Source organism: Bombyx mandarina, chromosome 11, assembly GCF_030267445.1.
Source record: "Bombyx mandarina strain Sakado chromosome 11, ASM3026744v2".
NCBI classification, from domain to species: domain Eukaryota; kingdom Metazoa; phylum Arthropoda; class Insecta; order Lepidoptera; family Bombycidae; genus Bombyx; species Bombyx mandarina.
Genome location: NC_143218.1, coordinates 3,508,684 through 3,530,972, shown reverse-complemented (window position 1 = coordinate 3,530,972; position 22,289 = coordinate 3,508,684). Strand labels below are relative to the sequence as shown.

The window sequence follows — 22,289 nt, the reverse complement described above, 5'->3', positions numbered from 1 at the left end:
AAAAAAATCAATGCTCATGACATTGTTCAAGTCCCACCCTTCAAACTATAAAGTATGACCGCTTCGTGTTAGAAATAGATGGTACAAAAGGCCTTACCACAAAATCAGTTGTATACAGTCAGTATAAAATCGGTAACAGTAATCAGTTTTATATGGGCGATAACGCCAGTATTGGCATCAGTTAACATAAAAATAGATAGTTTAGTTTATTCTACTTTATTATTTATTTATCATTTTCAAGATGAAACTGTTATTCTACCATATTTAATAATTAGCAGACACTGTTTTGATGTGAAAATGTTCAGAATATGTTTAATGTTTATATTATTGTTTAAAAACATAAATGACTGGATAAATAATTAAATATTAATAAAGCATGAAATAATTTAATTAAGTATCTATATATTAATACGTGAAGCAAAAACTTTGTATCCCTTCTTACGAAAATTGCGCGGACGGAGGAGTATGAAATTTTCCACACTTATAGAGAATATAGAGAATAAGTGCACAATGTAAATATTTTTAAAAAATAATGCATATAAGATACATTAAATCAATAAAGAAAACATTACACACACTACATACCGTGTATTTGACGCACACACGCATGCATACTATTTATTGTCAAACTTTTGTTCTTGACGTCTGTGGTCAAATTGAGCATAGATCAAATATTGTTTGTCTTTATTAATATTTTTTTATAGTATAGCCCGTAATTTGTGATTATAGAAGTATAAAATACAATAATAATAGTGTACAAACTTACTATACAATTCCAATTAATTATAGTCGAATTTCGACTACTGCGGGACCTCTAGTTGTAAATTGTTATGCAAATGATGTTGTTGGCGCCATCTATTATTAGGCGGGATAATAATAATGTTAGTATAAATTAGTTAAAAGTAATTTATGTAAAATAAATTAATTTCAGAGTCATGTAAAGATCACTAAAATATGTATTGTGAATATTAAGCCATACTTTGTGAATTGTTTCGCAGTCATTACATTGGTTTGTATAGAAGAAGTTGTAGTTGCTGTAACCAACACAAAATGGCTAATTGTGTAAGAACCACGGAATAACTAAGGCGTGGCTTTTTGTTGTAAACAAGTAATGTTAAAGTTTTATAGAATTGTATTGTATTTTCATTGTAAAAGAACTTATGTGTGAAAACCCTGGCGTAACGCCGACATGTACATTGTTTGGCGATAGAGCCATGTTCACCAGCTTTAGTTTAAATTTTCAGGTAAAGATTCGATCATAAAATAAAACAAAATTCAATACGAACTTTAATCATTTTATTAAAAATAAGAAAATGCAAACATGTTGTGTTATACTAAGGCACCTACAGTTCATTTTTAATATAAAAAAAAGTTTAATTAACTTAAAATTAACGCACGCTATGACACACATTTTACTTTTCTTATTTCTATTGGGAATATTTTGTTTGTGAATATATTTTTTTACATTCCATAAGCGTGTTGGTATGAACGGCTGTTTGGTTAAAGCGACATTTATTCAACTTCACAGGAGAGCCAATTAAAGTTTAAAATTTGGAAAATAGATCAAAACAAAAAAAAGAACTTATTCAGCTATTCAAATGGGGTGAACTTAATTGAAGTTCAATTAAATAACATCGAACTGTTGATGCTGATAGATAACCAAATGAAACGGACCTTTAATTACATAAACTTTAATTACATAGATAAATGTCGCTTGAACCAAATAGCATTTCAGTTATGTGTATGTAAGTATTTTAGCGTTCTGCGTTGTTTAACCTAAGTCTGTGTCGTTCAATACATTTGTATTTGAACCGGCGGGTCCTCCTCCTGCGCCAATTCCTCCTCTTCATCGAACACTGCTTCATCGTCTTCCAGAGTTGCCTCCTGTATATAAACAAAGTTTGTAATGTTACGTGCGATATGCGCACGTTATTTCGGATCCTCCCGATCCTCTAACGGTGCTTTTAGGTACCTCAAGCACCGGTCACCGTCCTCGTCGAACCCGTCGCTTGCGACGAAGGGCTCGACGAGTAAATTAACCAATAGACACAGCCTACTGAGTTTCTCGCCGGATCTTCTGTGGGTCGCGTTTCCGATCCGGTGGTAGATTCTGCGAAGCACGGCTCATGCTAGGGTTCGTGTCAGCAACGTCGTCAGGTTTGAGCCCCGTGAGCTCATCTACTAGTTAAGGTTACGCTGATATAGCCTCTCAAGGCTCTCAGCTTAGGTAGGAAAAAAAAGCGATATAAAGAGCTTTTAGACGCAATTAAAATAAATTTTAAGTTTTAATCTTTAAAACTTTTCGTGGTGAAGCTGTAAACTATTCGAAATGTCAGAAAGAATATTAAGTCAACCTATGCTGACAGCCTTGAGAAGCTATTTCAGCTTCACCCTAACGTGTGTAGGTGAGCTCGCGGGGCTCAAGCCTGACGATGTTGCCAACACTGGCCCTAGCAAGAGCCGTGCTTCGCAGAATCTACCACCGGATCGGAAACGCGACCCACTGAGAAGATCCGGCGAGAAACTCAGTGGGCTTAAACGAGACATAAACCTTAATCTTTAAACTAATACGTGAAGCAAAAACTTTGTATCCCTTTTTACGAAAATTGCGCGGACGGAGGAGTATGAAATTTCCCTTAATTATATTTTCCCATATTATAGAGTGCAGTTTTTTTTTAAATTATCCATAAAAATTTCATTAAATCAATAAAAAAAACATTACACACCTAACGACGATAACTAAGAAACTTTAATGTCAATCAGCGCCATCTGTCGCTCGATAGTCGAATCGTTTATATGTAAAATCTCACCTGATACTGCTGATATTCTGAAATGAGGTCGGCCATGTTACTGGCAGCTTCAGTGAACTCCATCTCATCCATTCCTTCACCCGTGTACCAGTGGAGGAAGGCCTGGATTTTTTTTTTAAATTTAATCAATATTCTGTTTAAATTGAGAGCGCAAAAGTGGCTTAAGCTTATAGTAACCGGCAAACTTCTTGAGCAAATGACCTTGACTGCGCAGAACCGAATTTTAGATCACTTTGGTGGTGAGGGTGAGGCGCGACGGCAGGGGAAATCGTATCGAGCGCGTTATTGGTAGATCAGTCGAACCTTGCGCCCCGCACCGCGCCTCATTCCGCTTGCTCCCTAATGTACGCTTGCGTACAGTGAATAGTCTATCGTTATTAATCGCTAAGTTATTTGTTATAATTGCTTGTTGACTTTGTTGCCATTGCTATTTGTTGAGTGTTTGTTGATTTTTTATAAAAAATACACTATGCCGCGACAAACTGGTGTAGTATTCAAAAGAAAGGGTAGAAAAATTGTGTACGACGTATATTGCTTCATTATAAAACAGGGGAAGAATGATATGGAAAAAGTAAAACAGACTTCGGAAGCAACAAAAACATCAGTGAGTACTGTTAGGTCCATTATTAACGAAGCTAAAGGTTCTGGCTTGCTCGCCGTGTTTCGGACTCCGGGTAAGAAAAGATCAGGGAAGAAGAAAGTTACCGGAATGGATAGTTTCGTTCAATCTGTAATAAAAAGATGTAATCATAATAACTACATAACAAGCAGCGAAACTCCGTACCGTAGAAAGGCTTCGAAAAATTTAAAGAAGATATAAATTTTAATGGCTCTGAATGAAGTTTACGACGAATTATGAAAGAGCTAGGCTTCAGATGGAAAAAAAAAACAGAAAATAATCGGAAGCTGGTAATTGAAAAAACTAACATTCGATTACTAAGAATCGAATATCTTCAAAAAATAATTAATTATATACAAAAAGAAGACCGAACCGACCGAGTTGTAAACTACACCGATGAGCCCTATGTCGACTCATCAAACTCGACTCGGGTGATCAAAACAGTGATGATGATGATGGTCAAGATTATGATAACGAAAAAAAAATTACAAATACCAGCTTCGCTTCAACTGAACCAAGACCTGGCAACAGCTATAGTTTTGACTTAATAGAAGGAATATCTATTACCCCAAGATTAAATTATTACAATTATTGACCTATATTTTTTGTTGATGTTCTAATAAATATATAAATAAGTACATAATATGTTGATTTTAATAATTTAATAGCATTATGACGCAGAGTAAATAATGTTTTTGCACGTGAGTGTACCATGCGCGAACTTACCCCCACTACGTCAACAAATGCTCAAGAAGTTTGCCGGCTATTATACCATAGTTATTATGGAGATAATGAAGTTTTAATTTACTTTTACACTGCTTCGTAGGCAAAAATAATACGCGCAAAAATAATGTTTACAAAGCCATCTGTTATCTATGGGCGTAACTGGGGATTGGCTGATGTTGCGTCAAAATTTATTAAGTTTTAAATAAATTGCAAAATAAATTGCAATATAAAAAAGCATATAATATATGAACATTTTTGGGTTAGGCCACTTTTGCGCTGACGACCTCAATTATCACTTTAATTGCTCAGACGGGTGACGGCGTGTACGTACAGCCCATCTGATTCTAAGTGATTACCGGAGCCTATAGACGTCTATAAGGTAAATGCCGCCACCCACCTTGAGATATGAGTTTTAAGATCTCAAGTATAGTTACAACGGCTGCCCCACCCTTCAAACCGAAACGCATTATTGCTTCACGGCATAAATAGACAGGGTGTAGTACATACACGTACGGACTCACAAGACGTCCTACCGCCAGTAATTATGCATATCAAATTTTTGCGAGTTTAATTTAAGCAATAAACAAAAAATAAAATGGGTTTTGTGTTAGCGGACGCGTGTGGCTCCACAAGAGCTTACCCTCCTCCGGAACATGGCGGTGAACTGCTCGGAGATGCGCTTGAAGATCTCCTGTATGGCCGTCGAGTTACCGATGAACGTGGCGGACATCTTGAGGCCGCGCGGCGGGATGTCGCACACGGCCACCTTCAGGTTGTTCGGGATCCACTCCACGAAGTAGCTGCGATGAAGAAATAGGGTTTGTTAATAACCCTCACCCTAATGGGGAGGGGTTGCCGTCATGGACGTCAGTGATATCAGGGTTTGAGCCAAGCCGCTGTTAAGTACTCTCCACAAGCCTCGTTTGAAGAAGGACACGCTTGGGAGGTGCTATAGAGTGGTCGAACCCGTCGCTTCTAACGAAGGGCTCGGCGAGTAAATTAAGACACAGCCACCGGATTCACCGGATCGGAAACGCGACCCGCTGAGAAGATCCGGCGAGAAACACAGTGGGCTGTATCTGTGGGTTAATTCACTCGTCGAGCCCTTCGTCGCAAGCGACGGGTTCGACGAGGACGGTGACCGGTGCTTGTGGTACCTAAAAGCAACATTAACACGTTGACTGCAGAATCATTTTTGAAGGACTTTCAGCCAGTGCGTATGAGGTCATTCCTAGGCAAGATTGAACTTCTTCACAGTGCGTATGAGAGCTGATAGGCCTAACAAAGGATCGTTATTGAATATGCACATACTGATAGTGATAGAAATGTGGATATAGTCGCCTCTCGCATCGAGCGAAAGAACGCGATTTTGACTGCATCACTAGTAGACAGTCGCGCGTGGGGCTTTTTAAACAGCATAACGCAGTCAACGGGAGGATCCGTAATGACGTGGACACAACCCCCATTAACGAAGCGAGATGCGTGTCTGTTTGTTTACCTCGAGTTCTTGTTCTGTATGGCGAGGATCTGGTCGTCGACCTCCCTCATGGACATGCGGCCTCTGAATATGGTGGCCACGGTCAGGTATCTTCCGTGGCGAGGATCGGCGGCGGTCATCATGTTACCGGAGTTGAACATCTGAAGGATAAATTGAAAACAGCGCCATCTATAGTCAAGGAGTTGTATAAACGAATACGTGAGACTTTTTGGCGGGAACGCGACGAGTGAAGTTGTGTGATTTGTTTTATTTTGTCTATATTATAGTGTTTCTTCAGGTTTAATTGTGTAATAACGGTGGTTTATTAACTGTTTAACATCTGTAAAAGTGCACAAATGTGGGAAAATGAAACAAAACCACCGGACGTAACTTCTCGGGGTACTCCAAAAAGTCCACTGAGAAGGTCTCAGTAGTAAAGAACCACCATTTTCATCATCATCATCATCATCATCATCAACAGCCCACAGTCGTCCACTGCTGGACGACTGTGCTGGAGGCCTCTCCCAATCTACACCACTAAGCCCGGTCTACGCATTCCTCATCCACTTCTTGCCGGCCACCGTTCGGAGGTCATCGCACCACCTAGCCAGGCGTCCCACGTTAAGTCTTTCGCTGCGCCGTCTCCATTCGAGAGCCCGTCTGCTCCAGCGAAACTTCCATGTATCTTTTAGGGCCATCTAACGAAGGATGTACTATTTAGCTAGTGAGTCCCTAGGTAGTACAACTATTTTAAGCTAGATGGCACTTAACGTAATCGAAGTAAGCCGTCCTACATGTGTGTGAAATTAAGAAAATGTAAATTGTGAAGTGTCATGTCGGAGTCAAGTCCGCTCATAATCCGTAAACGTAGTTTATAGATTAAAAAACACGTATAATAAATAAAATAGACAGTTTTATTTCGTAGAAAAAACATCGATGTTTTGCTATCGATGTTTATCGTACATCGATACTTATAAATCGATGTTAAAATTGATGTCAACATCGGTGTTTTTCTAATATCGATCATCCCTAGACCTTAGAACTTATATCTCAAGGTGGGTGGCGGCATTTATGTTGTAAATATCTATGGGCTCCGGTAACCACTTAACATCAGGTGGGCCGTGAGCTCATCCACCAACCTAAGCAATAAAAAATATATGCGAATACTCACTTGACTCATGAGCTCGGAGACAGTCTGAGGGCGATAGTTGAATGAATTTCGCGCGGTTAGCGGTGCGAAGCCTGGGGTAGAAAGAGAAAATATATTAATTACTAGTTGTTGTAAACTTCTTGCTGTTTCGAAGTTAAATTAATTTCTTACAAAAAAAAACGTGGGTGCATGGTGTCAATAGTTATAAATATGAAATTGTATATTCATATAATAAACGGATATTCTTTGACTATCAGTGATTTCTTCCTATCTAAATCTTCAGTTGTATACGCCACATTCAGGAGCCCATACAGGTGGACTTCACGAAATGCCGCTTTCGACGAAGGATAAATTTGTAGCGTGCAACACTCGGTCGCACTCGGACGTCATCGGATGCGATCGGAGTTCCCGAACGCGCAGGTGTCCCGTGACGTCATGCTACGAGATTCGCGCGCGTCGATTTAAGTTGATTGTAAAACGTATTATAATTTTAGTTTTAATGTGTGCCTTGTAGTGCCTAGCGACTTGTTTACTCTTTTTACTTTATAATAGAATATTGTACACATATTATATTATTATATTGTTGAATTGGTGTGTTTGACTTTTATGTGTTCGGAGCATAATATCCCGAGAATACAAATAACAAACCACAAATTCTTAGCTGATGACCTTTAGTGGGGGAGATTCTACTTTTCAACAAGATCCCACTAAACGTTCAATTACTACCTGTTCATAGATTTAAGAAAGCTGTCAAGGAACGTTTGTGCAACAAGGATATAAAGTTAAGGATTATATTTACTAGATGGCACTACGTGGGAATGAGGCGTTCGGTTCTGGCCTTTTCATTTTTCATTATTATTATGATTATTTTTAATTGTATTTTTTGACTTGTTTTTTCCTTTATTGTAAACATTTTTATTTATTTAAAAAAAAAGAAAATATATGAGAATAAAAAAAAAAGCCCGCTGAGTTTGTTTCGCCGGTTCTTTTCAGGACTGTGGCTTTTTTTGAATCCGGTGGTAGAGTTAACATTGTTATTTATATTTTGACATTCAACAAGTGTGTCATACTGACATCTAAGTTGAAATAAATGATTTTCAATTTGATTTGAATCTACTGACCCGGCATGAAAAAGTGGAGCCTCGGGAATGGCACCATGTTGACGGCCAGCTTCCTCAGGTCCGCGTTCAGCTGTCCCGGGAACCGGAGGCAGGTCGTCACCCCGGACATGGTCAGCTGTAATGCGGACCCCACGAAAAAACCGGTCATGATAGCACCAGCTTTTTTTTTATTGCTTAGATGGGTGGACGACCTCACAGCCCACCTTTAACCTGGTGTTAAGTTGATACTGGAGCCCACAGACATCTACAACGTAAATGCCGCCACCCACCTTGATATATAAGTTCTAAGGTCTCAAGTATAGTTACAACGGCTGCCCTTCAAACCGAAACGCATTACTGCTTCACTGCAGAAATAGGCAGGGTGATGGTACCTACCCGTTCGGACTCACAAGACGTCCTACCGGTAGTGATTACGCAAGTTATAATTGTGCGGGTTTGATTTTTATTACATGTTGTTATTCCTTCACGGTGAAAGTCAATCGTGAGCAATTGTTGAGTACGTATTTCATTAGAAAAATTGGTACCCGCCTACGGGATACGAACATCGATGCATCGCTCGATACGAATGCACCGGACGTCTTATCTTTTAGGCCACGACGACGAATTTTAAAGTTACTACTATATAAACGGGGAATGGATTGAAGAGCAATTATACTTACAGATATGAGGTGGTTAAGGTCGCCGTAACTCGGACTGCTGAGTCTCAGGGTCTTGAAGCAGATGTTGTATAACGCTTCGTTGTCGATGCAGAAGGACATGTCCGTGTTCTCGACCAGCTGGTGCACGGACAGCGTCGCGTTGTAGGGCTCCAAAACGACTTCGCTTACCTGGTCGTGTGAACCGTATTGAGAAACGCAAGGCTGAAGGTTACGGACTGGTGCTAACGCAAGGCTGAAGGTTACGGACTGGTGCTAACGCAAGGCTTAGGATTGCGGACTGGTACTAACGCAAGGTTTAGGGTTACGGACTGGTGCTCTAAGGTGCTCTCTAATTAGCGGTAGCATTGTGTGATGAATAGGTTGTATTATTTAAACACGTATATATTTAAACGAATATAAGTATATATTATATCAGTCTCTGGTATCCCTGGTATAGCATAGGGACTCCTAAATTACTATCGCATCGAAGTAACCATCGCCCATGGACGTCAGCAATGCCAGGGGCAAAGCGAAACCGCTGCCTATTGTTAACTACTCTCCACAAGCCTCGTTTGAAGAAGGATATGTTATAGCGCTCGGGAAACGCCGTGGAGGGGAGCTCATTCCATAGCCGGATGGTACGTGGCAGAAAAGACCTCTGGGAGGATGGTATGTATTAGGGTGTTCTCTCAAATAAACTTCGTTTGTAGTAAGTTTTATTGTAACATTATCAAGAACTGACTTTGGATTAGGATCAAAAAATAAGCCATCTAGTGGTCGGCGCCCGTAAACTGAAAGTGTATAAGAGAAACGACCTATCTCGCTTTCTCCATCTCTCCGCGATTGAGTGGTTCGCGAGACGCTCTGTCTATTCTCTCATTTTCGCTCGTCTCTAGCCATAACGAATCTGCCGCGAGTTCAATTTTATTCTCAACAAGTTTCATTACAAACAAACTTTCACCGTAATTATTATAAAACCGTAATTATTATATAACAAATTATTATAAAACTGTATATCATTATCACTTAGAGTAGACTTCAGTGTCACAATTGTATTTTTAGACGCAATTTTCTAGACGCGTCGACTGCGTCTACCAATTTTCTAGAACGTTCTCGACGTTACTACTATTTAGTTGTTTTGCTCTTTAACGACAGATGGCGTTAATTAAAACAATATTTTTTTATTAAGGCAACACTCCTCACCTTAGGCGAGGGTACAACGCTGAACGTGTTCATGATTCTGTCCGGGTATTCCTCCCTGATCTTGCTGAGCAGCAGAGTACCCATGCCAGATCCAGTGCCGCCGCCTAGCGAGTGAGTCAACTGGAACCCTGAGAAAGCGAATAAGGTAATCGAATAAAGGGACGCACGTAGATTTCAAAAGGTGAGGTATGAAGTCGAACTATTTATGCCCTTCAAACGCATGCCTCAAAACGTGAGACATGAGGTCGAATTAGCTGTCCTTCAAACGCATGATTTCCTCACAGCATCGTATAGCAGTATCTACCCGTGCGTGCCCACAATGAAATGAATGAAATGAAATGAGTTTATTTCAGGGAACTTATGCCCATAAAATTTCACATACAATTACATAATATTGAAATCATTAATACAATAAAATTAAAATTACAATTTTTCAATACCAATATATTTAATATTTGTTATAATAAGATATTATTACCTTGGAGACAATCACAGCTTTCAGCTTCCTTTCTGATCACGTCCAGTACAGAATCGACTAGCTCAGCGCCCTCTGTGTAATGTCCTTTGGCCCAATTGTTACCTGTAAGCATTTTTTTTTAAGCGAACTGAATTTTTTTATTGCTTATCTTATCTACAACGGGAATGCCGCCACCTACCTTGAGATATGAATTCTAAAGGTCTAAATTCGATAATATGATGAACAGATCTTTTTTTTTATTATTGAAAGATTACTGTTGGCCCGGAGGCTTTTCCAGCTTCACCAGGGCAGGTGGGCGAGCAAAGGCTCAGCCACAACAAACTGCCCGAGCGCCTCTGAATGAGACCTAACAACTCAAGAGCAATTGTTTCGCGAATGAATCGTGACCCACTGAAAAGATCCGGCGAGAAACTCAGCAGGTTGATGCATGGGTTAGGTTGCACGTCGACCTCTTTGTCGAGTTCGACGAGTACGGTTACCGGGGTCCTCAGCCTGCTCCTGGTGTTAGAGCTGAAGGTATCTAGTGCAAGAGTTATTGGATCTGATGGATCCGTAAGGACGTGGTGATCAACAGATGTCGCTACCCACAAACGGCACTTTAACGGAAGCTTTGTCTAAGTTCTAGAACACGATCAACAGATGTCGCTACTCACCAGCGCCGCTTTGACCGAAGACAAAGTTATCGGGCCGGAACAGCATTCCGTAGGGTCCTGATCTGACCGCGTCCATAGTGCCCGGCTCCAGATCCACGAGAACGGCACGGGGGACGTATTTACCTAAAGCATTTAAAAAAATATAAGACCATTATTTGTTATTTAGTAGTCTAGGCGATGACAAATTAAACTATATGTGTTGCTCCGTAAAAACAAAGATTTGTTTTCTTCTTCCCATTTCAGAAATAAAACACTAATTACATTATCGTAAAGTTTCAATACATGTAAAACAAAGAAACTGCATTTAAAGTTTATTATTTGTCTATCTTTCCTTAATAATCAAACTTCTAATATTTTGACCACTTGAATGACAGCCACTCTATCAAAGACTATAATACTGTTTTATCAATCTACTATAGCTGGCTTCACAAATTGAATTAGCCAAATCACATGGAAATAAATCCTAGACATTATTTCTAGGTACATATTTCTTTTCAAATATAATTGAAAACAACGCCATCTAAGGGCGAAAAGCTGAAATTGAATATGGTATAAAACTATTCACCACTAGATGCCTCATTGTAGTAAACGTTTATCCTGTCGAGCTGCAGGTCGCTCTCCCCTTTGTAAACTCCGGTCGTGTCGACGCCATGCTCGTCCGAGATTATCTCCCAAAACTGAAAAAGAAATTAAATCCGTCATTGCTCTTGAATCGTCCATAGAGAATACACATAAATTAGTTATAGATAAGCAACTCGAGCACTCAACAAAATTGTTTACGGGGGTCGGCCATTAGGCTTCGTTTCGATTAGTTTCTCATTGCTCCTGTAGATAGCATATTACTTATCCTATATTTTATTTTTAATGAGGGATTTTGTAAAATTTCAGAAACCGCAAATTGATAAAATTTAATCAATTTGTCTATAACAAATAAAGACTGGTATGATTTTATATTTTTTTATTTTCTGTGTTTAGTTATGCAATAATTAAATGCCTTAATTTTTACATTAAGTTTAGGAGCATCCGCTACAAGATGTCGCTAGTTTCTATACAAAAAAAAAAAAATTGTCTTAAAGTATCGCAGTTTCTCTGGAATCGTATATGGACGGGTAGGTAAGCTCACGGACTCAATCTGAGAGAATTTGCTAACACTGGCCCTAACACTGCTTCGCAGAATCTACCACCGGATCGGAATCGCGACCCGCTGCGAAGATCCGGCGAGAAACTCAGTAGACTGTGAAGTGTAAAATATAGATTCCGTCTAGGACGAAGCGCTTAAAAGTATTTTAAAACTACATTCAACAAAAAAAATTTTTACGGTTTAATCTCGCATTTTTATAATTATCATATTATTATGTATTATGTTTTATTTACGACGTTTTACGGTTAGCTTTAGTCTTTTTTGTCATTACTACCCACAGATACAGCCCACCGAGTCTCTAGTCGGATCTTCTCAGTGGGTCGCGTTTCCGAACCGGTGGTAGATTCTGCGAAGCACTGCTCTTGCTAGGGTCAGTGTTAGTAGCACTCCGGTTTGAGCCCCGTGAGCTCACCTACACGTTAAGGCGAAGCTGAAATAGCCTCTCAAGGCTATCAGCACAGGTAGGAGAAGAAAAATGTCATTACTTAGATAGATAGAAGAACTTCACGACCTACAATTTAAACTATACTACACTACAATTAAAAAAAAAAAACATTAGCATTCTGCACTCTTTCTCTATATTCTCTATAATGCCGGCCACTGACATGCGCGCAAACATTCGTACATTGTACGAATGTTTGCGCGCATTTGAAGGGCCGTCAAACATTCATTCGCAAACCTAGCGGCTGTGCAAATGGGTTCGCATACTCAATTTGCGAACCCGTTTGCGCTTCCTCCTACACTTGTTTACGAATGTCTCACGAATTTCTCCTCCTTTTTAATTCGTCAATAGAACATTGAAGAGAAAACGCCACTTCGATAAAGCGGCACGACACGAGAACCCTCTCATCGTGGCCGCCGGTAACTACATTCCCGATCCTGCGTACCGAAAGGAAAGCAGTCGACGTCGCCCAAAACACGTCATCTCGGATCCTCCCGATCCACTAACGGTGCTTTTAGGTACTTCAAGCACCGGTCACCGTTCTCGTCGAATCCGTCGCTTGCGACGAAGGGCTCGACGAGTAAATTAACTCTCAGACACAGCCCACTGAGTTTCTCGCCGGATCTTCTCAGTGGGTCGCGTTTCCGATCCGGTGGTAGATTCTGCGAAGCACGGCTCTTGCTAGGGTTCGTGTTAGCAACGTCATCAGGTTTGAGCCCCGTGAGCTCACCTACTAAAGTTAGGGTTACGCTGAAATAGCCACTAGGGCTATCAGCTTAGGTAGGAAAAAAAAAAAAAAAAGAAGAGAAAAAGAGTTTTGAATTCTTTCCCAGACATCATTAACAGCCATGCTGTTTTTATGGGATTTCTTTTGATGAAGATACGCTACACAGTAGACGTCACGAACTATAGGTATAAAAATGGCGTATAGTATACGTCCGTTACTTTCGCAATCGTCGGCGAAACTGGGCAAGCGAATGTGTAGGAGACTACGCGAAGGTTCGAGGTTCGCGCGCTTTGATGTCTGTTAAAAAACCGACACAGCTTGGAAAACCACGAATGCAGCGAAAACTTTGCATAATCATTTGCAAATGTCGTCCTACACTTGCGGGTTTGCGTATTCGTGCGCATGTGAGTGACCGGTGTAAGTGTGGAAAATTTCATCCTCCTCCGTCCGCGCAATTTTCGTAAAAAGGGATACAAAGTTTTTGCTTCATGTATTAATATATAGATAGATTATCCAAATGAGTTTTAATCGTGTTTGAGTATGACTCGAAGTAAATAAATCTCGAACGAGAAACATAATAGAATGAACGTGAATGAATTACTGATAATCTTTAGAATGGTTTTAGTTATAGATTTAAAATAACCGATTTAACACGAAGCGATTTTATTTATCAGTAGATAACAGACGGAACTGATTCATTGTGCCACGCCCTTAATTCAGAGTATTCCTTGTGGATAATTAAGGGCTGAGACACATATGTTGTAGCCCAGACGAATACCTTAAAAATCCACCCGATACACTAGTCCAAGGTTTTTTTTGCTTACGTTAGTAGACGAGCTCACAGCTCGCCTGGTGTTGAGTGGTGACCGGAGCCCATAGACATCGACAACGTAAATGCCGCAACCCACCTTGAGATATGAGTTCTAAGGTCTCAGTATAGTTATTTTGTTTTTTTTTTATGATTGAAGGATTACTGGTGGCCCGGAGGCCTTTCCAGTTTCACCAGGACAGGTGGGCGAGCAAAGGCTCAGCCGAGAGGGATGAGATTTGCTAACAGCTGCCCAAGCGCCTCCGAAGGAGACCTAACAGCTTAAGAGCAGCTGCTTCGCGAATGAATCTACTACCGGATCGGAATCGCGACTCGCTAAGAAGATCCGGCGAGAAACTCAGCGAGCTGATTCATGGGTTAGGTTGCACGTCGAACTCTTTGTCGAGTTTGACGAGTACGGTTACCGGGGCCCCTAAGCCTGCTCGTAGTATTAGAGCTGAAGGCGTCTAATGCAAAGGTTATTGGATCTGAAGGATCCGTAAGGACGTGTCTAGGGCGTCGACGGTGAATGACTCCTGCGTGATCAAAATTCGGGGAGTAGTCAGCGGCGGCAACGATAAGGCGATTATCATGACGCATATCGAAGTACCGTTCCGACGCTGACTTCGTGTATTTCCAGATTAATTCGAGGCAGTATAGTTACAACGGCTGCCTCGCACTTCAAACCGAAACGCATTACTGCTTCACGGCAGGAATAGGCAGGGCGGTGGTACCTACCAGCGCGGACTCACAAGAGGTCCTACTACCACTACAGTAATTACGCAAATTATAATTTTGCGGGTTTGATTTTTATTACACGTCATGTTATTCCTTCACCGTGGAAGTCAATCGTGAACATTTGTTAAGTACGTGTATATACACCGGACGTCTTATCCTTTAGGCCACGACGACTTCTAATAAGGATGAACTCTGCTCCGATGGCGGGAGGTGCGATGATAAAAAATAGATGAGGAATCATCTACAATAATTCCTCGGAGCATTCCCCATGGAACAGTCAGTTAATAAAATTCGACTTCTTTTAATTAATTATTAGCTACACCCTTGCTATGTGTTCGCTGCAGGCGCACTAATAAATTTTTCTATTGAATTATATCGAAGGTTGAAAGGTTAAGCGACATTTTTGCAAGTTCACAGGAGAGCCATTTAAAGTTTAACATTTGGAATAAATAAGTTTCACTCAAAAATCTCAAACCATGAAGGTTCTATGTCAATTCGAAATTAGACATGTGTAAGTAATGCGAGTGATATTACTCCGGTAATATTACTCTACGATGTAATGCAACATCACACATTACGCGAAGGAAACAAACATCACACTATCACCCACAGAACACTATTACTTCTAGCGAAGCTATCACCCAACATGTTTCTTTCTTTGTCGTGTAATGTTGCTTGATACACGAACGGAACCGAGCGAGCGAGACAGACCGATCTACGCAAAATAAATGAGCAAGCGACACGGAATTATTCCTAGTGATTTGGAACCGTATGTCCCGGCCGCTAGGTACATTTTTATACCTATGGTACGTCTGAATTTTAATATAGGTATTTGTGTTTATATTTTTCATGCGGCCAGCCGGTAGTTCCCCGCAAGTAGTTACTTAATTTTTTATTCGCAACTTTTGTAAAATCGCTAATCGCTCGTAATTGTTTAGTAATATTACATATTAATTTTTGTGTTTGAATTACTTAAGCACTTGTTTGAAGATAGTTTTATTATTTGTTTTAATGCGTGTTTAATAAGTGAAAGAAAGAATGGCGTCTAAATGAAAGTACAGTCCTCTTTGGATGCAATTTGAAGAGACCGCGCCGAAACAATGCGTCTACTGCTCTCGTATATTAACATTATCGTCGAGCTCAATTTGCAGTCTAAGTCGCCATATGAAATCCGTTCATCCCACAATAAATTATATTAAGTAAAAAATAAAATTATTATATTATTACGTAAGTCAATCTCTGTCAAGTAATATAACAGTGTATTACAATACAAATATGAACACATCACTTAGGTAATGATTCGGGTGTATAGATACAATGTATTCGTCGTCACAGTATCTATTGAACGCACCGAGTAATGTTAAGAGTGATGTGTAATGTTTTCGAGTAATATCACCTGTCTGTAAAAGTGATGTCATATCACATTACATTGGGAAGTGATGTTTTGCGCAAGTCTATTCGAAATACATATCTATATATTAATACGTGAAGCAAAAACTTTGTGACCCTTTTTACGAAAATTGCACGGACGGAGGAGTATGAATTTTCCCACACTTGTAGAGAATATAGAGAAGGAGTGAAGAATGTTAATATTTTTTTAAATTATGCATACAAAATACATTAAATCAATAAAAAAAAGAGTGCGTGTACTTACTTATGTACGCGCGTAAGATTATACTTATTATTTTACTTATACTTTATTTTTATTAAATTTATATCATTTTTTATTTATTTAATATTTAATCAATTTGAAAAAAAATCGATTAAACAACATCCTCAAACACGCATATTGGACATCCCTTTTCTTGACATCGTATAAATTCGGTAATTCTCGTTAATTTTGTGTCACGGTGCGCGCGCATCGTAAAATTATACTCTCATTAATTTTTCATAACGAGCCTAAAGAAGTATAACTTCAATATAACTTCAAAAACATTACACACACTACCATGTATTTGACACACACACGCATGCATAATATTTGTTTATTGTCAAACTTTTCTTATTGTTTAAAGTCTGTGGTCAAATTGACAATAATAGATTAATATTGTTTGTCTTTATTAATATTCGTCTAAAGTGTAGTCTTGGCGAAATCTGTGATTATAGAAGTAAAATAGTCTGACAATAGAATCATAATAGTTCACAAACTTATAATTTCAATTAATTATAGTCGAATTTCGACCACCGGGAGACCACTAGTTACAATAGAACGGCAATTTCATACTTTAACCCCTATTTTATTTAACAAAAAAAAGCTTCTTAAGCTATTCTCGAAAGGAGAACACTTAATAGAAGTTCAATCAAAAACATCGAACTGTTGATGCCAATACTAATAATGATAATATCGTCAGTAAAATGCGATATTAATCCGTAAAAATGTTTTAAATCCAAAAATGCTTCAATTATCCAAACCTACTCATATATTTCAACGCTGAATAGTGAATATTAGAACAAATAATAAACCTTTGAGCGTGAGCTGTTTATAGATCGATCTTTTTTATGATTGAAGTATTACTGGTGACCCGGTAGCCTTTCCAGTTTCACCAGGACAGGTGAGCGAGCAAAGGCTCAGTCAGAAGGGTGGGATTTGCTAACAGCTGCCCGAGCGCGTCCGAAGGAGACCTAACAACTCAAGAGCAGCTGCTTCGCGAATGGAATGGAATTGAATCGCGACCCGCTGAGAAGATCCGGCGAGAATGTCACACGAATGCCATTTGTTAATTTTGAGTATTAAACAGACTAATTGACGTGCGATTATAAAAATAAAAGTTGTCCATAACCTATTGTGGTATTTGCCTTTTGTATAACCATGAGATTTTCTTAAATTTTACTATCCGAAGTACGACCGGATACTGATTTACTATCCGGTATCCGGCCTATCCGGCCGGATAGTTACTAGATATCCGTTTCATCTCTAATCTATTCTAATGTATATTTTTAACTGATTTTTTATTCCTACAAATTACACATAGTAAAAGCTCTTTTTACTATTACATCATTGTTGAGCTTACTCATTCTGTTATTACTGTTATTTCTTTATGCAAAATTTCGGAGAATTGACGGTTTTTTTTCTACAAAAATTATTTTTGTCTATCTCATTCCACACGTGGAGCTTACTAGAATGGTATTATGAATAATGAATTTGTTTTGTAACTCAAAGGGACGGGACGATATCGCGGTTAGTCTTAACCGGCTACCGGGGCCCATGGACATCGACAACTTAAATTCCGCTGCCTTAAAATATGACTTCTAAGTCACAGTTTTACATTACAACGGCTACCACGCCATTCATACCGAAACTCATTACTGCTTCACGGTCGAGATAGGCAGAGTGGATGTGCCTATCAATGTGGCCTTGAAAAATACCCTAACATCAGCAAATCAATCCAATACGTTGTTCGACACATTTATTTTGTCTTAATATTTCGATACGATACGCGATAGTATCATTAATAATGTCTATTTAAAACTTTCAAAGCAACTAGCTCTGAGAAATGTTTTCATCACATGTTGATATATTTTTTTGCTATTCCAACTGTAAGAGCAGATTTGGCATCTATAAAGTAAATTCATTTATATAGTTCATTAATTTATACTTATTTATACATAATTGTATTGGCTCAAATTTCGTGACAAAAAATAATATTTAAAAGTAATGAAATATGACGCCGGTTAAACTAGACGTATGTAATTAAACTTAAATTACATATTAATTACGTGAGAAATCTGTTTCATTTAGTCTGAATTTCTTTTGTGAGCCCTTTTTCTTATAATCATTAAATGCTTGTCGCCACATTAAAGGGTTTAAGATTGAAAACACGGATGTGTAGATATTGTATAACGCTGTCTGTTTGATATTAAATTATGTAGGTATTTACCTTCGATCCTATCTGATTCCCGCATTGGCCGGCTTGCACGTGGACTATTTCACGCATTTCTAACACAATATTCACACACGCCTTCACAACCTAACTGGGAATAAGGTGAACAATTCTAAATCCGATGATGTAATCAATGTTATCGGAACTTATCGCCTTTTTTCTTGGAAACACTGATATGTAATGCACCACTGATAGTAAATGTAACGATAAGAATCGTAATTCCGTAATACACTAGTTCATTTTCTTTTGTAATATTGAAGGTAAATTATTTGTTATTTTCTCAGCTTGCAAATTATTATTTTCTTAATTTGACATTAAAACACCTTTTATCCGATCATTATATATTGCAAAATAGTTATTGAGCGTTTAGTAAATCAATAATGAAGATATGCATTTATTGTGATCCGAAAGTACATCGTATGAGTTATTGAATAGTATGGGAATCGGGTTTTTTTTTTCAAGCAAAAACTGCGCAGTTTTAAATGCTAGCGCCCTCTGTGTTGTGGTGCATTAAAGTAACAGTTTCAGTCGTGCTTTTAGTACTGCTATTCGACAATAGAGAGAGCGATTCGATTATTGCAATGATAAGGATAAAGTAAGTTTGCTTGCTTCGCTTTTGAGGTAATGACTGATGAGTCGACCGCCATTAAATTTTGTACGTCGTCAGTGTGCTTAGTACAAGTTTTTTAATGTTCTCTATAGCGTAAAATTGAACTCAAATTTGTATGGAGTAGGAACGTTTTCCTACGTTTGCCGCTAGGGGCGCTGTTCCAACTGCATATAAATTTGAGTTAACTTTTACGCTATCGAAAACGTTAAAAAACTCGCACTAAGAAGACACAGGTGTGCAGAAAGTATTTTTCTTCCAAAAGAAAGCACTAAAACCGAAAGACATAGCTTTAGCTAAATAAATAAACATAAAAATATTTCTCAATTCTACCATTATCCTAAATTACTCGTTACTATTAATTAAAAATGTAAGGAAAATTTTACACCGAATGAATTTGTAAAAGAATTTTGTAATTTCACTTTCTAAGCTCACAATATTTTAACAAATTTACAAAAATTGTAACATCCATTAAAAATTAATTAATTCTAATTTTAAAACTAATAAAAAATTAGTTAAAGTAATATACTCATTATTTTATCAATTATAACGGCTGGTTCCGTGGTGTAGTGGTTATCACATCTGCTTTACACGCAGAAGGCCGCCAGTTCGATCCTGGCCGGAATCACGTGCTTTTTTTAGTTATTTTCCAACTAAAAAGGCTTTTGGGTTAAGCTATATTTTACAGGAGAGCAATTTAAAATTTGAAATTTGAAAAGATAAAAAACTTCAGATATTCTATTACGTAGTTCTATTAAAAACATCGAACCGTTGATGCTGATACCAAATAAAAGCATCTTTAATCTACACATATAAATAAAATGAAGTGTATGTTTTTTTTTAATGCTTTGATGGGTGGACGAGCTCACAGCCCACCTGGTGTTAAGTGGTTACTGGAGCCCATAGACAACATAAATGCGCCACCCACCTTGAGCTATAAATTCTAAGGTCTCAAGTATAGTTACAACGGCTGCCCCACCCTTCAAACCGAAACGCTTTACTGCTTTTTTTATTTATTGCCTATATGTGTGAACGAGCTCACAGCCCACCTGGTGTTAAGTGGTTACTGGAGCCCATAGACATCCACAACGTAAATGCACCACCCACCTTGAGATATAAGTTCTAAGGTCTCAGTATAGTTACAACGGCCGGCCCACCCTTCAAACCGAAACGCATTACTGCTTCACGGCAGAAATAGGCAGGGCGGTGGTACCTACCAGCACGGACTCACAAGAGGTCCTACCACCAGTAAGTTTGTAATAACCGCTGCTTACTAAATGCGAATATAATATATATGGTACATACACCAAAATAACATTTTTTACAATTTTTGTTGGTCTGTCTGTTTGTTCGGGCTAATCTGTGGAACGGCTGGACCGATTTTGACAGAACTTTCACTGATAGGTAGCTGATGATATAAGGAGTAACTTAGGCTTTTTAACCGACTTCAAAAAAAGAGAAGGATCTCAAATCGACTGTATGTTTTTTTTATGTTTATTACCTCATAGCTTTTGACTGGGTGAATCGATTTTGACGATTCTTTTTTTATTAGAAAGCTGACGCTTCCCGTGTGGTCCTATTTTAATTTAGTCCAGTTCTGATAATGGTATCAATGAGAATAAGTCTTAAATTTGCATTAAGTACGTGCGCGACAAGTAGATGAATAATTCAATAACTCAATATCACGCCAACCTATTTATCCGATGATTATTGTTTTTAGTGTATATTAATTTGTTTTGGAATATCTTTATTTTTTCTATTTGAAGTCGGTTTTTCTTAAAGCATGTCTATTTACAATTATTTATATTTTTATATTTTTTTTTAGACCTGCTTTGCCCCGCGGCGTCACCCGCGGTACGATAACAATTGCAGGTGACATCGCGGGACTCAGCTATTCAATAATAAAATTTAATGTTTCCGAAGCCAAGCAAGGGCGGGTTGCTAGTTACAAATATTAATGTCGCTACAATCAAACAGCTTTTGACCCCTCAAAATATAGTTATGACACTAAATTATATCCATACTACCTGGAGCCACTGCGTTCATCCACAGTGCGTTTCCAGATATCTTTTTGCCACGTACCATCCGGCTCTGGAATGAGCTCCCCTCCACGGTGTTTCCCGAGCGCTATGACATGTCCTTCTTCAAACGAGGCTTGTGGAGAGTATTAAGCGGTAGGCAGCGGCTTGGCTCTGTCCCTGGCATTGCTGAAGTCCATGGGCGACGGTAACCACTCACCATCAGGTGGGCCGTGTGCTCGTCTGCCTACAAGAGCAATAAAAAAAAACTAACACTCAAGCCAACGTACCGAATTAAAATTTTAAGTTTTATCACAAAACTGTGACGAGGCTATTGAAGCCATCGAAGTTATAAAATTTAATGATATTAGTTTGAAATATATTATATCGGAAGATGTAACGTGGGTAGGTCTCCCACAAGATGGAGCGACGATCTATTGAGGTCCGCGGGGATACGCTGGATGCAAGCAGCACAGGACCAGTCCTTGAGGCGAGGCTTGGGTAAGGCCTAGGTCCAGTAGTGGACATCTGTGGGCTGATAAGAAGAAGATTAGTTTTAGGCGCTTGCATACTACCATTGTAACTATACTTGAGACCTTAGAACTTATATCTCAAGGTGGGTGGCGCATTTACGTTGTAGATGTCTATGAGCTCCAGTAGCCACTTAACACCAGGTGGACTGTAAGCTAGGCTACCCATATAAGCTATAAAAAAAAATTATTTGCTTAGAGATGCTTGCTTTTTTGTATTTTAGTTAAGTAAATGATGAAATAAAGAATCGATAATGTTCCTTTCCCTCGTGATAATTTCTTTAATTTTATTTATTTATTCCAATTCTAATTATTAAATTAGAATTGGAAAATTTTGTTTATCCTAAAATGTAATTTAAGAATTTTTTTTCTTCCCTTTGAATATGATAAGGTATGCACTTGATTTAAAAAAAAAACGGATAGACACGTTTGTCATTTTCTTGTCTAAAAGAGACTGTTCAATTTTAATAAACTCACGAGAATACATGTTTATAAGTTGTTCAAAGTAATAATACTCATTTT

At 38.6% G+C, this 22,289-nt stretch overlaps 1 protein-coding gene, 1 long non-coding RNA gene and 1 other non-coding gene across 3 annotated transcripts in view; 2 read left to right on the top strand and 1 right to left on the bottom strand.

Moving 5' to 3' along the window:
- The window catches only part of LOC149501910 (uncharacterized), a 184,396-nt gene that overhangs the window by 278 nt on the left and 161,829 nt on the right, over nucleotides 1–22,289 (top strand). The gene's annotated exons all lie outside the window — the stretch shown is intronic.
- LOC114244359 (tubulin beta-1 chain) lies at nucleotides 1,280–19,119 on the bottom strand. The gene is made up of 12 exons (XM_028176141.2): nucleotides 18,610–19,119; nucleotides 11,441–11,552; nucleotides 10,876–10,998; nucleotides 10,223–10,324; nucleotides 9,745–9,872; nucleotides 8,563–8,730; nucleotides 7,904–8,018; nucleotides 6,804–6,874; nucleotides 5,654–5,793; nucleotides 4,796–4,955; nucleotides 2,811–2,912; nucleotides 1,280–1,884 (listed from the first exon to the last, which is right to left on the bottom strand). Exons 1-12 carry the CDS (start codon nucleotides 18,664–18,666, stop codon nucleotides 1,792–1,794), a joined length of 1,371 nt encoding a protein of 456 aa, XP_028031942.2. The 5' UTR covers nucleotides 18,667–19,119; the 3' UTR covers nucleotides 1,280–1,791.
- TRNAV-UAC (transfer RNA valine (anticodon UAC)) lies at nucleotides 19,775–19,847 on the top strand. The gene has a single exon. It is a non-coding gene; the product is annotated as a tRNA-Val (tRNA).